This window comes from Hydra vulgaris, chromosome 08 (genome assembly GCF_038396675.1).
Source record: "Hydra vulgaris chromosome 08, alternate assembly HydraT2T_AEP".
NCBI lineage: Eukaryota > Metazoa > Cnidaria > Hydrozoa > Anthoathecata > Hydridae > Hydra > Hydra vulgaris.
In genome coordinates, this window is record NC_088927.1 from 27,531,220 (window position 1) to 27,549,065 (window position 17,846).

General features: G+C 28.3%; 2 protein-coding genes across 2 annotated transcripts; both read left to right on the top strand.

The window, feature by feature from the left end:
- Positions 1-655: 655 nt before the first annotated feature.
- On the top strand, positions 656-3,664 carry LOC136083195 (uncharacterized). Its single transcript, XM_065802601.1, has 3 exons — positions 656-896; positions 1,026-2,648; positions 2,880-3,664. The coding sequence occupies exons 1-3, from the start codon at positions 656-658 to the stop codon at positions 3,662-3,664; spliced, it is 2,649 nt and encodes an 882-aa protein (XP_065658673.1).
- Positions 3,665-16,450: 12,786 nt separating this feature from the next.
- On the top strand, positions 16,451-17,635 carry LOC136083196 (uncharacterized). The gene has a single exon (XM_065802602.1). It carries the CDS (start codon positions 16,451-16,453, stop codon positions 17,633-17,635), a length of 1,185 nt encoding a protein of 394 aa, XP_065658674.1.
- Positions 17,636-17,846: the final 211 nt, after the last annotated feature.

A 17,846-nucleotide genomic window follows, 5' to 3' on the forward strand; every position in this document is an offset into this window, starting at 1 on the left:
TCGGTATCAAACGCTTTGCTTAGATCAATAAAGATACCTAAAGTAAATTTTCGTTCATCAAAAGCTTTAAGTATTTCTTGTACAAGAATAATTATTGCACGATCGGTCGACTGACCGGATCTAAAACCAAATTGTTTATTGTAAAAAATGTTATTTACATTTAAGAAGGAATAAAGTCCACTATACATTGCACGATCCGAAATCTTGGAAAAACAATTAAGAACTGAGATCGGTCTGTAGTTGGAAACATCAGAAGATCACCTGTTTTAAAAATTGGTGTAACCTTTGCACTTTTTAGTTTTTTAGGAAAAACTCCATGTTTTAAAGATAAATTAAAAATATGTAAAAGTGGTATTGTTATATATTTTAGTGAATTTAGTGAACAACATTACTGCTGACATCATTTAAACCTGAACTTTTGTTAGGTTTAAAATGGATACTGAATTTAATCATAGTCTATAGAATTAAACCCTGGTCTGGCAATGTCTTTGTTTGAACTTACAATTCCGTAAATTTGCATCACGTGATCAATGTAGATGCAAAACAAACAAAACTTTTTACATTTTAGAATAAAATCTTGAAACCTTCGACCTTGTTGTGTTTACTACTATTTATTTATGGTATCAAAAGAAAGTTTTTTAAAAACTCTATTATTATGCCAGGAAAGAACTGCGCTTTCCCTGGATGCGGAGTTTCTTGTTCTCGTAAATATAAAGGAATTAGCATATTTCAAATTCCGATGAGAAATGATGAATTTCATTCAAACTGGAGAAAAGAAATAGTTAATGTTTTGTTTAAATATCGTGTTGCAGATAAAGAGTTGAAAGATCGAGTAGCTGTAGGAAAATTTTACATTTGCGAAAGACATTTTTCTTCAGATGATATTGAATTAACAAGTAAGCATTTAAATAAATAAAAAATTGTCACAATTAATACAAGTCTAAAAATTAATACAAATATCTTCATTACCTATCATACAGAAAAAAATCCACAATTAACAAAACCTTTGGTTTTTTATATTTTAGAGAACAAAAGAAAAACTTTAAAGCTACTTGCAATACTAACTAAAAACTTACCGAAAAAATCTCACGAGAAATCACAACATCCAGGACGTAAACATCAACACATTGTACAAGACAGGGCAAGTGATAAAATTTTAAACTCAAAATGCTACAAAAGTTTCTTGGAATTTAAAAATAGAGCAAATAAACTCAAATTAACAGATAATTGGATGGTAACTCATCATGAGAAAACAACATCATTCAAAAAATTTACAAAGCCTTTCTTGGTTCCTACTTATGAAATCATTGTTGATGAATCTTTAGTTTATAGTTGCGTTGTCCTTGGTTGGGTCCTTCAGAGTGACCATTATTTTATAAAACAATATTTAGGAAGTGTAAAAAATGTGTTTATCTCTGACTTAATAACTGAAATAGAGAATTTTAAAGTATGCCTTGGATTAACAAATATTACCTCAAGTGAACTTATATGTCATTATGTTTCAACTGAAATTAGTTCAACTGGCTTGCAAGCAGGACTCTCAGTCCACAAGCATTATTTAAGACCTAAAAATTGTGACATCCTTTGTTCTTTATTGTCAGAAAATAATATTTGTAGCAAATGTTCTAACTTTGAAAAAAAGTTTTACAAACAGTTAGCACAAAAAAACAAAACCTCAACTGTTCCTGCAAAAAAGAATGCTCCTTTAAAAAGCACTCATCCAAACAAAATTATATTAGCCTTAAAAGAAAAAAGACTCGAATGCAAGGAATTAACAAAAACAATAGAAAAAATAAAAAATGAAATTGTATCAAAATCAATAGCTGTGCCATCTAACATTAGTGATGAAGTATTTGAAATTATGAGATTAGATAATAATGAAGTATCCCCATTTATGAAAATGTTATGGAAGCAACAACAAAATTTTTTTTCTAATTCAACTTCAAAGATGAGATATCATCCAATGATAATTAGGTTTTGTTTATCATTAGCAATGAAGTCTGCATCTGCTTACGATGAATTGCGATCTGCCAAAATATTAAAATTTCCAAGTCTCAGAACACTTAGAGATTACAAAAATGCCATAAAACCTTGTGTGGGTTTTAATACTTCAGTCATAGATGAACTTCTGCATAAAACTTCTAATCTAATTGGTTACCAGAGATTTGTTTGTCTTTCTTTTGATGAAATCAAGATTCAAGAGGACTTAGTTTTTGACAAATTTACAAATGAACTTATTGGATATGTAGACCTTGGCGATCCAAATATCAACTACAGTACTTTTCCAAATTCAAGTGCACTTGCAACTCATGCTCTTATTTATTACCTAAGAGGCATAACATCTGATTTAAAATTTAGTCTAGCATATTTTGCTACAAAAGGTGTTACATCAAATCAGCTTATGATGACCTTTTGGAAAGCTGTTTCAATTCTTGAGTTAACATGTGATCTTTATGTCATTGCAGCAGTTTCAGATGGGGCATCTACCAACCGAAAGTTTTATCGAATACATAAAATGATGGATGGGTTGGTTGATAATGAAGTAACATATCGTACAGTAAATCTATTTGCAAATGATAGATTTATTTGGTTTTTTGCTGATGCACCTCACCTTATAAAAACTTTGAGAAATTGCCTTTACCATTCAGGTAAAATTTTCCCTATTTTTTAAATGTTTGTGTAAATATGTCCTTGTGTTAATATTTTTTTTGTAAGTATGTTTATGTTAGTATATTTTAAAACTTTTTTTTATAAATGCATACATGAATTAATCGCATATTAGAATGTAAAAATTTTTAAAAAAATTTATTAAAATATTTATACTGAATCATCAATATCATTTGCAAGACTTACAATGATTTTATTTTTTTCTTTATTAGGCTTAAGTGGAACTTTTACACGCCATATGTGGAATGGAAATGATATTATTTGGTATCATTTTAAAAAACTATATAACGATGAACTTGAGCGTAGTTTAAAACTTATTCCAAAACTTACGTCTGATCATTTTAACTTGACATCATTTTCTGTAATGAATGTTCGATTGGCTACCCAAGTATTAAGTGAAACAGTGTCTAATGTCATTGAAAGTTATTACCCTGCTTATATGCATAAAACTGCAGAGTTGTGCAAGTTTGCTGATAAATTTTTTGATTGTATGAATGTACGAAACCATTCAGAATGTTTAACAAAGCGTAAGCCATTTTTAGAACCATATAAAAATGTTAACGATGAGCGATTTACATGGTTAAAAGAAAATTTTCTAAATTATTTAAACATTTGGAAAGAAAATGTTTCTAAACGTGTTGGCGACTTCTCAAATGATGAACGAGAGAGAATGTTTTTGTCTTCCCAAACATATGAAGGCCTTAGAATTACTTCATATTCTCTTATTGAGGTAACAAAATACTTATTAAATACTGGAATGCCTTATGTTCTTAGTGAGCGTTTCAATCAAGTTGTTTTAGAGGAACATTTTGGAAGACATCGTAGTTTAGGAAGAAGAAATGATAATCCTACAATACATCAGTTTGGTTATCAGTCAAATACATTGAGAATGCAGCGCTCAGTTGTGCCTGTTACTGGTAACACAAAAGGTGCTCATAAAACAAAACGCGTACCATCTAGGACAATTGTTGATGAAACTCCACTTAAGAAACGTTAAGATAAATAAATTGTTTTGCATGTATGAAAAATTCTGAAGAACATTAAATTGACACAAACTTTTTATTATAAGACTTCTTAGGTAGTGTTTGGACATTAAATAAATTTATTTATAATAAATAAAGAGATTTTCTTAATAAAAATACATAAAACTTTTTTTTTTGTTATAAAACTTGCTTTACTTTGCGTGTTAAATACTCTTTATTCTTGTAAACAAAGTTTCTGAGATGCTTTTTTGATTGTTTTGCGCAAAGATTTTACTTTTTTCTTCTCTTTGTGCAACTGAACAATATCTTTAGTTAATGAAAATGAGCGTATGCGAAGATAAAGCTTAAGCATATTTTCTTAAATGTTATTAGCCAGATCACTATAAGAAACAGAGTTTTCATTTTCAAATGTTTCAACAATGTTACTATACAAACTTATAATTTTTCTGTCTTCCATCAATGAGCTAACCATTTTAGCAACATCAATTCTTTTAAGGTTGCTTTGGCTAGTTTCTCTCCGAAACAAACCTTCAGTTAAAATAAAAATATTTTGACATTCTTTTGTTACAACAGTTAAACCCCCTCTATTCTGGGTACAAATTAATTTTTGATCAATGAATGCATCTGTTGTAAATTTTTTAAGTATTTCCATTGTGTCCTGATTAATTTTTGAATTATAGTATTTATTGTTTCTTGTTTTTTTTATAAATTTGTGTGCAACATAACCAGCTAAATACTGCAATCCATCTCGCTCTTGTGCACTTATTGGTTTTGTTATGTTTTCTACATGAGCAGTGTTTTGCTGTTTTTTACAAAAACTCAAAATATGGTTTCCAATATGAAGGACTAGTAAAGCACCTAAACGTTTATCTAAATTTAAAATATAATTATGGGCAGATAGAACAATGCTTGAATAAAACTTTGATAAAAAAATCTCAGCATTTCCCGATGATCTGAATTCAGCTGTTAACTTGGTTACTTCATTGTACAGGTTATCATTGAATTCAAAATTATAATCTTTAATTGCCTGTCTCATCTTTTCTGGATAGCAAGTGTCATAAGATAAAGTATTTTGCACCTCCTTAACAATACCAGAAAACATAATAGTTGTTAAATGATCTAATTTTTCCTCCTTTGGTGCATTAATAAGCAATGGGTGTGCTGAATTTATGTGTCTTTTTAAACCTCCTTTAGCAAATTTGTCCACATGTAATACATGAAATTTCCTCAGAAGAAATCACCTGGAAAGTAAAAGTAATTCTATCAGTAAATATATATATATATATATATATATATATATATATATATATATATATATATATATATATATATATATATATATATATATATATATATATATATATATATATATTAACACCAATTATATTGGATGTTTGTTTTCTTTGAAAAACTTTGCGATTAAATTTATATAACAAGAAAGAATTGTACACCTTTTCAAATGCTTTATTGATATCCACTTCAAATATTTTATCTAAGAGATCTTCATCTAAATTATCAAGACTAACTAAATTAAGATTCTCTTGAGTCGCTTCAGAATTCGCCATTTAAAAAATTTTCTTGCATCTACATTAACCACGTGACTAATGTTTTTATTTTTTTAAGTGGAGAAAAATAACAATAGCGGAAAACAATAGATTGCCAGACCAGGGTTTATTTCTATAGACTATGATTTAATATTTCTTCCTACGTAAGTTTATGATTAGGCATAATAGCATTATTTGATTTCAAGTATGATTTAAAGCTTATTTTAGATGGTTCAATTTTAGCGGCTAAACTTTTACCAACATTAACAAAAAAGTTATTAAGAGTTTTTGCACCAACAGACTTATCAACAACTAATTTATTATTGAATTTGAGATTTTTTGGCAGAGCATTTCTGTCTAAATTTTTCTTGTCAATTACTTCCTTAATAATGCGCCATGTGTTTTGTCACAATAATATTTCTTAAGGTTTTGCTGACGATTTTCACGCATAATGATTCGTAGTCATTAGCGGTTGAGCTTAAATTTTGTATAAGTTTGAATGATAATGAGTTAATAATAAAATAGATAAACCCCCATCTTCTTTGCCTCAACCTCTAACTTGATGTACCACATTGTAATTAGGTATTTGGAAATTTGAATTGCAATAATGTAAAACTAATTTTGACTTTATATAAAAACTGCTTTAATGATTCAAAATTTTGTTGAATACTCCTAATATTAATATGGAGAATTGAAAATGAGTTACCGTCCATTCCTTCCGTGATATTTTTTAAGTTTGAGTTATATTTTAATGGGATAATATGTTTAATTATTTCATCGTTATTATAAAAGTTTACACCAGGATCCGAACTTTGATTTAAAAGTGTTGAATTATTAATTTCAAACGTTTTAAACTCAAAATCGGATCTGTCAGTTTCGTCAGCCATTTTAAATAAGAGTAATTTTAATAACAAATAAAATAAATAATTCAAATATTTGATTTTTTAAAATCCTTTACAATTAATTTATCATATATAACAGTACAATACTTGCCGTTGTTCCTTTGTAACTTTCTTTCTTTTTTGTATTAACGATTTTTTTTCGTATTAACGATGTTTAGTCAGAGAAATCCTCGTTTATAAATATTCCCGAACCTTTAAGTTTATTTGCATTTTTCAGAATTTTTATTTTATCTTTATAATCGAGTAACTTGATCACAATTGTTCTTGGCTTGTTGGTATTAGGCTTACTTATCCGATGAGCTCTTTCTATTTTCACTCCATTTACATTTAGATTATTTTCAAGAATATTTATTATTTTTATTTCAAAATCATCCCAAATTTCCGACTCGTTTTCAGTAATTCCCTCGAATCTTAACTTATTTCTTCTTTGCCGATTTTCGAGTTGTCGTATTTTTGTTTTGTTTTCGCTTCCTAAACTAGATTTTGAATAGATTTTTTTTCTCTAGGTCACTAACCTTTTTATTGTGACAATCTTGATGAAACGATAAACTTTCTTCAATGCCCTTTTGTACTTTTTCGTAATTCAGTAACTGACTGTTTGACTTTACTTGATCAGCTTTTTTCTTGTCATTTGATCATATGATCTACATATGCCGATCTGCTGGTCTAAAAGAGCTAAATTTACAGACATAATGAACTAAAATTCATTGATTGGATATATAAATATTTATAAATATTTATATATTTTAGATTTATAAATATTTTCATATTTTTAATAATAGGCTTCATTACTTCATTACAATAACCTTTTTGTCAAATAATGAAAAAAAGAAACAGGTTTTAAATCAAATAAAAAATAGAACTAAACGTTTAAACAAAAAATTTTGCTTTAATAAATAAGGAATGGTTTTAAAATACAAAACAACAAACTTTAGGCATATTACAATAAACAAATCTCAACAAATAATAAAAACAAAAGTGTCAATGAATTAATGTCAACCTAACAAGACAAACTTAATATGGTCGTTCTTTGTTTAAAACAACATAGTTATTTGTTTGATTTTGGTATAAAAAGTTTTCAGCCGTTTTCTATAAATTAATATAGGAAAGTATATAGTGATGATAACACTAAATTTCAATTAAGTAATACATTAAAGCATAAAAGTATAGAATATGGAAATCAAACAAACTTTATCTTTAATCAAATTGAAAAAAAGTCATTGAACAGTATTGTCAAAAGGACTTTTTAATTCACCTATTCCAAATAATTTTGGATATTGACCAAAGTTTAAAAAAATAAAACATTATACTGGTAAAAATTTCATATTCGTTAGGCAAATCATAATTTCAAAATACATTTTTAATGTAAACAAGAAACTTCTTTGGTTTCAAAGAACACTTTCTTAAATTTCTAAATTCTATTTCAAGTAGTTCTGTAATAAATTTTCTTAACATAACATATTTGTAACAAAAGTATTTTTCGTAAAAGCGTTTTAATCAGCTAGACTATTTCTTCACGTGTATAATTTGTGAAATGTCTTGTGGCATGTGTTGATATTTTATGCCTATTTTATGATATTTTTCATGTATCACAAAAGTCCAAAACAAACTTTCTTTGTTCATCATTTAGATCTCAGAGGAAGCTTTTTGATCATTATTGAACCTAAAATATCTTTTTAGATTAAAAGTTTTCCATTATGTGACAGCAAGTTTAATAAAATCACCAGTCTTGTTAAAGTTGAGATTGTAGAAATATCAGGGTGATTAAGAAGAACATTGTAAGTATTACCAGAAAAAAAAGTTTTGCTTTCTGAGTCCAATATTTTGTATGTTTTTAATAACGTTGACAAAAGACAAACAGCAAAAGAGTTCCATCTGTAGTTAACCAAACTTTTTCATTAAATGTTAGAGTTAGATTTTTATCACAAATAATTGCCTTTGCTTTTGCTATTTGATCCTCTTACTGATTTTAAAGTTAATGAATTTGATCACATAAAAATTAAGAATTTATTTGTTTACAAGTTTTCACAACATTTAAAAAGAAATTTAGGACCATCAAACATAAAATTTGTATTACAAGTTATGATAACATCTAAAACACTTTTTAAAAAAGAATTTATAACATTGGTTTTCCAAAAGCAGCAACTTCCTGATACAATAATATTTTTGTAAAATACACCTTGTCACAGAAAAAAAATAGATGTAGAAATTTTCAAAGTAATAGTAGAAAGTTCCTTGCAATTTTAGAATAAACAAAAAATCTATCTGAGAGGAAAATTGTGCAAAAAGTTTAACCTTTTTGAAGTTTTGATGTCAATCAGATCATATAATAAAGTGTTGCTAGACATTGGGTAAACATTCTATCCAACGTGTTTTCCTATCTTTGACAAAGAGAGGAAAACACCTTGAACAAAGACTTTGTCTCTGGGAAATCTATAAATTTTTTAAAACGTTTTTAAATCGTTTGACTTGTTCAATGATAAATAACTCGTAGAACAGCAATAAATATATTTCACCATTTTTCATAAACATAAACAAATTCCACCATTTTCATAATAGAGTAAATAAAGAAACCAACAGACGGTGCTATTTAATTTAGTCTTTATATTTATAAAACTTTTTCATTTAATGACTGCTATCCACTTCGTTAAAAAAAGTTTTGAAAACGGAGAATGGAAATTTAACTGAATTTCTGTCTTTGCAACACAATTTTTTTTTTGCTACAGTTCACGCTTGATGACTTTTAGTGACTACGTAAGACCTCCTTGTTAATAAAAAAATTGCATCTAAGTAGGCTCAATATATAATAAATTATCGGGGGCATGTATAGAGTTGTTTCAAAACATGACTTTTGCTACAGTTGCAACAGTCGATTTGCCATTTTATTTAACTCCCAGATCAATTTAAGTTGATACGCTGCGAAATGTTTGACATTCTTTCAAAAATTTATGGGCATGTGAGACACCGTTAACCCGTTAAAAACATTTTAACCCGTTAAAAACATGGGTTTTTCAGTGAAGCATATCATTTTTCCGAATGAAATATTTTGGTAACATAGTCAACTTGGCTCAGCTACAACTTTGAATAAGTTTCCTCCATATCTTATTTAAGTTATTTTTCTGCTTTGCATCAAAAAAAAATGAATGTAAAAAATAAAAAGAGAAAAAGAAAACTGAGCTGACTGTAGCAATTGCTACACTTGCTACAGCCTAGATCCGCTCCTGAATTAAGCCGTGAAACTTGGTTACTTAACTACATATTTTTATGTAGACTAAACCAAACGTAAAAATATTCCAGTCTACACATTTAGTTTTAATCGTCGCGCTAAATGATTTTTGGCTGAAAATTAACGCTGTGTAACGCAATTTTTTTGTTAAAATTTATGCAGTCTTAATTTTAATTGTATAACTTTAAATTAAAATGAATAAAAGTTACATTTAAACAAAAATAAGTCTTATCTTGTGTAAAAATTTAATTCTGAATTACTTCGCTAGAAAATATTTTTTTTAATTTTGTAAGTTAAATTTAGATAAAAATGATTAAAGTTGAAAAATATTGCAACAAGAAGTAGTAGCAAGAAGTAGCAACAAGAAGTAACAAACTAGTAAATAAATAAATCATAAACTAGTAAACAAATAAATCAAAATTAATAAACTTCTTTAGAAGCCTCCAAGTAGTTGACAAATTGTATCGTACAAAGTTGTCTTTACTCAGGATTGTTTTTGTACAATTTTTTTTTTTATTGCTATTTATAAAACAATTGCAAATAACATTGAACTTAAGCATAAGTGCAAAAGTTCCAAAATTTAATATACTTAAATATCCTAAACATCGTAAAATCAAGATTCAGGTAATTTAAAAATATTTCTGGAAATGTGTTTCTACTTGAGAAGTCCTTACAATATTCCAAAATCACACCAATCCAAAATCCCATATGATGTCCTTACAGCAATCCAAAATACCTTATGATCATTTTTTTTTCGGTTGTTAAGGTGCTCTAAGAAAAACTAAGGGTCTTTCACAAAGCACCGTGGAAGAGCAACTTATCTAGAAAGTTTAAACCTCCTTTCTTACCAATGTCCCGTATCTAGTAAGAGCCAACATCAAACCTCAGACATTTTTTTTTGATAAAGAACAATCGCTTTGATAAAGAACAATCGCAAAAATCGCTGCACCACGGCTGCTATGACGTTATTTCGTATTTTTACTAGTAATTGTTACAAATTGTTCCTTATATGGACTAATATCATGGATAATGCCTAATTTTGTGTTCTATTTTATAACTACACATAATGATTACGTATGTCAATGATAAAGTGAAAAGAAAATATTTACCACGGGTTCAACTTTGATAATTATAATGATTTTATTTAATTAAACAATTATTTTGTCAAAATAATCACTTTTATTGAAATTGAAGGCCAAATATTTATAATGAAAAAAAGGTATTAAGTAACTTGAAATTAGCATGAAAAATTAATTAAGAAAAAGTGGTTAAACTACACAAAGTCCAAAAAATTTAATTTTGGCCTTCACCACCTTCTCCCTATAATTAGTACAACATTTATGAAAAGATAATTCAAGTTGGAAGAAATTGTTGAATGTAGTTTCAATTTTCTCTATAAAAGGTTTATGAATGTGTATGAAATCGAAATCTGTTTGTAAAGAAAGTGTTAATGCACTGGAAAGCATTTCGTTCAAAACTTTAATGCCGTCTACATAAAGCTTGCGCAGTTCAAAAGGCGTTCAAAATATTCAAATGTACATATATATATATATATATATATATATATATATATATATATATATATATATATATATATATATATATATATATATATATATATATATATATATATATATATATATGTATATATATATATATATATATATATATATATATATATATATATATATATATATATATATATATATATATATATATATATATATATATATATATATATATATATATATATATGAAGACCACACTGGAAAAACGATCAATCTACATTTTTATTGTTTTGAGTAAATTAGGTTTTAGACATCAAAACACCAAAATGGTGTTTTGAAGTCTAAAATCTAAAAAAGTTTTTAAGTCACCAAAATTTTTTTAATTTTCTATTTTTTATTATTTACTTGAGCAAGGTCTTTAATAAAAACAAAAGTTTTACTGTCAACATTACTTAGCAATGATGTTGTTGCTATTGTTTTACGGATGGTACACCTTTTGGTGCTTGATCGTTTTTCCGTTTCATATTTTTTTTTTTTTTTAGAAAATGTTTGTATAATAATAAATTACAATTTTAAATGGTGCAGTGTAGAGTATATTTATCGTTTTGTCTAGAAGGATAACCAATACAATAAATTAAGGAAAACTTAAACTTTATTAACAAGAAATGAGATGCGTTTTATTAATGGCGATCAGGATTAGTTAAAAAATAAAAGATGATTATTCTTAATCATCAGCGTCCGAGCTACTTTCTTCAGAACCGTCAGTGATGCCTGTAGCTGAGGTTGAAAGGTTGTCAAAGAATGCATGGTTTTTATGTCGACAAAAGCGCTTGGGAACCTGGAGATCTTTATACTTTTGTTTGCTGATCGTCAGATCAGTAAGGTAGAGCTGCATCAGCGTTGGAAGATTTCTAAGAGTTGATCCCTTCTAGGACTCTTAACAAGTCTTTTAGCAACTCCACATAAGCATTTTGGTTTACCAGGCCCATGTCTCTGTCACACTCCATGTAAGAGTGTCCTCTGATGGGGAAAGTTAGCTTGACAGCCTTGAAGCGCTTGTTGGTGCGGATCATTGTTTGGAAGAAACAAATGATGGTAAAATTTTGTTCTGTCCAGCACATCCATCACAAAAAAGCGTCCAGGTCAGTGACCTTACGTGAAAGATGATTTGTAAAAAATTGATACAGCATTGACGCAACGTCATCTGCACCCTTCTTTCCTTTGGTTTTGTTGTAGGTATATATGTATACATCATTTGTGGACAGCACGTGATTGTTGAAAGTTGGCAACGATAGTAGACGTCATTACACGTCTTGTTTGGAATAGGTAGATTTTTTTGATAATCAAATGATATTGCCAATCAAGTGATTAATCAAATGATATTTTTTTGATAATCGAATGATATAATCAAATGGTAAGTGTTGCACATTTTTGTTTAACTGTTGTCCTGTTGTAACTAAATAAACAAATTTCTCGTGCATACAAATATTTTTGTCACAAATCAAAATTTGAATTTTTTCTTTTGTTAACAAAAGAATCTCTTCCCGTTTAATTAAGAATTGTCCACACTTACTCACAAAAAAAAAAAAAATACTATTAATCCTCCGAGTGCAAGTGCAAGTATAAACTATAAATTAGTAAATATCTTTCCATAAACAGTCAACCGTTACGACTACAGTTAGTCTAAGTTAGTTATGCTAAATTAAAATTATTATTGAAATTGAACTGTCATTAGTATGGTTATTAGTTTATTAATTTAGCTGTTATAAGTTGGCATTGCACTATCTGCATAATATAGGTTGCAAGACAAGACCGTGAAATAAGGGTGCGATACGCAAACATCAATTCGAAAAAGAGGTTCAATTTGATGTTTAGCAATGGTTAAAAAAAAATACAATAAACTGGTATTACTACAGTCTTCAACTAATCTAAGTAATAACAATTCATGATATTTCAGTATTACATAATAATACGTGACTACATCTAGTAACATGAACTGATTGTGATTGCTCAGAAATATTTTAATCTAGCAGTACCAGATCTAGTCATGATTAACTTTGTAATACAGAAATAGCTATATGTAAAGATGCCTTTTCAATGATTTATAATTATGATAATATAAACTATTATAATAATTATCCCAATTATAAATTTTTAAATAGACATACTGTGTGTAATAATTAAATTTTGCTACTAACCTGTTGAGGTTGCCAAACAAGGCAATATAGGCTTTGAAACAGACTTTCTATTCTAAATAGGTTCCACCACGCAGGACTCGTACATGATAAGAATAGCTAAATTCATGGAACTGGGCTTCCCCTTCACGACGAATAGGTCTTCTTTTTAACACTTTATTTGTCGTAATAAGAGAAGATAGGAATTAGTCTTATTCGTCTTTTGAAAGCTAATCATTGAATGCTTTAATAAGAGCTGCTATGTCTTCTCGATTTGTTTTTTGAAGCACTGCAAAAATGTGCACTAGCAGTTATTGCCTATTATGTGGTTTGAAAGTCGAACTTTTTTCGCCTTGTCTTATTTAGAACCCAATGATTTTCTATTCGTCGGCATGTCCGTCATTTGTGGAAAATCAGATGCATCCGCCATTTCAACAGGCTTGTTTATAACTTTCTCAATTCTGATTGGTTTAGCGTTGTCTTATGTTTTACAGCGAGCAATGTGATTGTTCTTCCAGTGGGCAGATAAACTAAAAAAAATTTCCTGACAAAATCCAAAAAACAACATCAACGGGCTTACCATTCTCTAAGGTCGTTGAAACAAAATCAAGTTTTCCAAGTAAATTTGTTGAAAATAATTTATTTTTAACAAAACCATGCTGTTGCTTGACTATTAATTTGAGCTTATACAGATGTTTTGTATTGTTTTCTTTATGTTTGTTAAACTTCCTATCAAGCCTTTGCGTAAATTTTTTTGTTTGTTTCCTTTACAAAAATTCTTTTTATCTTGCCAAAACCGTACGTTTTTTGGAGTACAAATATTTTAGATCAAGCGTTTATGTGGATGCTTATGTTTAAAAATCACTTTTAAGGCAAAAATAAATCAAAAATTAAGGCATCAGAAAATTATGAAGAAAAGTTTCATAAATTTTTGAGATTTACTTTTTGATAAATACATTGTTACTAAAAACTTTATTGAAGCCAATATTTTGATTGGATGCAGTTGAAATAATTATCATAAAAAACTTTTATTAACCCTTTCACTTTATTTCGTACAAATCCAATTATCCAAGTGCGTTTAAAAAAACTAATCGAATTTACTTTATGGCTTGATGATATAACAATCAAGTTTAAAGAATCAAGGTTAAACAATCAATGTTGAACAATCAAGGTTGAACAACCGAGGTTGAACCAATGATACAATATATCATTCGTTAACATATCATCATCATCATCATTATCATCATCATCATTATCATCATCATCATCATCATCATCATCATCATCATCATCATCATCATCATCATCATCATCATCATCATCATCATCATCATCATCATCATCATCAAAATCATATCATCAAAATCATATCATCAAAATCATATCATCAAAATCATATCATCAAAAAATTTCATATCATCATATCATTTTCATATCATCACATCATATCATAAATTTTCATACCATCATATCTTCAAAATCATATCATCAAAAATCATCATTTCATATCATCATATCATCATTATCATCATTATCATCATTATCATCATATCATCATTATCATCATATTATCATACCATCATATCATTCATATCATCATATCATTCATATCATCATATCATTCATATCATCATATCATTCATATCATCATATCATTCATATCATCATATCATTCATATCATTATATCATTCATATGATCATATCATCAAAAATCATCATTTCATATTCATATCATCACATCATCAAAAAATTTGCTTCACAACGGCAACGTAAGTTAGATATCTTGGAAATATATTATATTTCCAAAATATTTAACTTACGCTGCCGTTGCACAGTGGGCCAGAATTCACTTTTACTGGACAAAATTCATAACTAATTTAATATTAGGCCTATATTGACTAAAATTAGGATATGTAATAATATGATGTCTGCGCTTCTTATGAAGGTGTTATTTTTTTAATTCGTTGCTATGGATACTAAATTTCGGATAGCAAAAATCTAGTTTTGGTATTTGCAGATATTTTTATGAGTGCTATGTTTACCAAATTTTACAAAAGTACCAATATGAGGTCGCGCTTTTTAAAAACGTGAACATATTTTTTATTTAGTTGCTATGGATACCTAATTTTGCTTAGCAGCAACTAACTTTTAGTAGTTGCATATGTTTTATTTGTGCTATGTACACTATTTAGCACGTGTCTTATTATGAGATCCATACTTGTGAAAAGCAAAAGTTACTTAAGTTTAATATGATTAACTAGTGTAATTACACGTGCTATTACTCGTTGCTAGATAAACTTGTTTTCCTGTAAAAAAAATTGTATTCTAGCCTAATTAATTAGTTTTTCTAATTAGCAGATTTTACAAGCGTCTACAGAATTTTTAAAATTTGTATGTTTATATTGTTCCCATGCATTTACAATCATCAAAAATCTTTGACAATGTATGCTACAAGTAGTACATGCTTAGCAAACAATAACTTGAAAACTTGAAAATTACCAACAGTTTCTACACATAATTGGCTTCTTTTTTTTGCGTTAACAATGTTTATATTTGATTTACATAAAGAGTTAATATATAAAACACGTTGTTTCTAAAAAAATATAAAAAACATTATGTTTTAAAACTTTTGTCTGCAGACTTCAGTAATATTACTTATGGAAGTTTAATGATGTATATTCATTAGTTGGACCATGATGTAACAATATGTAAAATTTAATTTATAAGTTCTCTAACCCATATTGATAAATAAACAAAAATCTAAAATGGGGTAAAATGGATATACAAGTAAAATAATAGTGGGGTAAAATGGATATATATAAAATCCTACTTACGTTATAGTATTTTATTACAAAAACACAAGCTACACGAAATTTAAATTTACATTTATGCTCACTTTTGCTTTTTAATATAGTATTATACATTTTTCAGTGACATATAATAGTTTTATATAATGCTTCTGAACTATTTACATTAAGATCATAGTTCAAATTTGTTTTCCCTGAATGGCTTGGGTAAAATTTAAACTCCCATCTAAATGTTTTATATTTTATTTTTGTATTCCTCTTTACTTTATAATTAAATTATAGACTTTATATAACTAAAGTTTGTTTAAAAATATTTTAGATAAAATAATAAAACTGAAATAAATTATTATGCCTCGTGAATACCAACGCAAGACTATTCGTACATATGATCACAGCAAACTAATGACTGCCATACAGCTTGTTAAGGAAGGAGTGTCAGTATACAGTGTATCAAAGTCTTCTGGAGTTCCTTATGGGACATTATACAGACGATCCCATGATCAAATCCAAAGGAATGACAAAAGAATCGGAAGCGGTCGTGGGTTTGTTGTGAATAATACTAAGGAAAATCTTCTAGTAGAAGCCTTGATGTACTTAGCTGATAAGGGTTTTCCACAAGATAGAGAAGATATGAACTGATGGTTAAATCCTATATAACATTTATTGGCAAAAAAACTCTATTCAAAGATGACAAGCCAGGAAAAGACTGGTGCATGTCTTTTGAAAAAAGATGGAATGTAGTCCTTGGAAAAAGAAAACCTGAACTTTTGACAAAAGCAAGAGATAATGATCTTTCTCTAAAAACATTGACAGATTTTTTTGAGTTATATGAGAAGACATTAAACAATAATAATTTATTTGATAGACCACATTGCATATTTAATTTAGATGAAACAGGTTTACGTACAGATCCTACAGCAGAAAAAATCTTTGTTCGTAAAACATCAAAAACAGCCTATTACATTGCTCCATCATGTGGTAAATCAATGTATACTTTACTGTTTTGTGGGTCAGCAAATGGACAGTGTCTACCTCCCTTTGTCGTCTACAAAGCCATCCACCTTTATGATGCATGGTGTCAAAATGGACCAGAAAATGCAATGTATGGTGTAACAAAATCCGGTTGGATCGAGGACTATATTTTTGAAAGTTCAATTGACAGGTTTATTATACATGTAAAGGATTATGAAAAGCCTGTGTTGCTGCTATATGATGGACACAACAGCCATATAACATATTCTACTGTTAAAAAGGCTCTGGACAATCATATAATTTTACTTTGCTTACCTCCTAACACAAGTCATGCATTACAACCTCTTGATGTTGATTTTCTTGCTCCATTGAAATCCCATTGGAAGAAAATCCTTAAAGATTGGTTAAGAGAAAGCAGACATAAAAATGTTCACAAGTCTGTATTTCCAACTTTACTAAAAGCTCTTATCAGTAAGATAGATAACAAACTCCTGAAAAGTGGTTTTAATGGTAGTGGTCTTTACTCTGTTGACAAATCAAAACCTATGAAAAAGATAGTGAATATGCAACCAAAGCATGAGGAAGTAGATAAGTTTAATAAAAAAGAAAATGTTGTAAAAAACCTGCAGAGAGCAATCGATTCTGTACTTACACCTAGCCCAAGTCAACCTACACTGACAGCACTTACAAATTCAAAAAAACGCAGAGCACGTGTCCAGGCCATAAAGGAAGAAGTTTTAACAGCACAAGATGTTGTCGCAAGGTTACAAGAAGAAGAAAAGAATAAAGCTGAAAAGAAGACTGTATCAGTAAGTAAAAGAAAACTGCTTGACATAACCAATACAGTTTGATTTTTTAAATACGTGAAAAGCAATAAATGTGATATCAAATCAAATATAATGAGTATCCTTATATCAAATATAATGAGTATTCGCATTACCCCACCAGTGGGGTAATTTGGATATATGAAAGGTGTTGTTAAAAGAGGATTAGTATGTTAGTTATTTAAAATATATTTATGTTTTACTCATTGTGATTTTATTGTATACACCCTGAATGTAA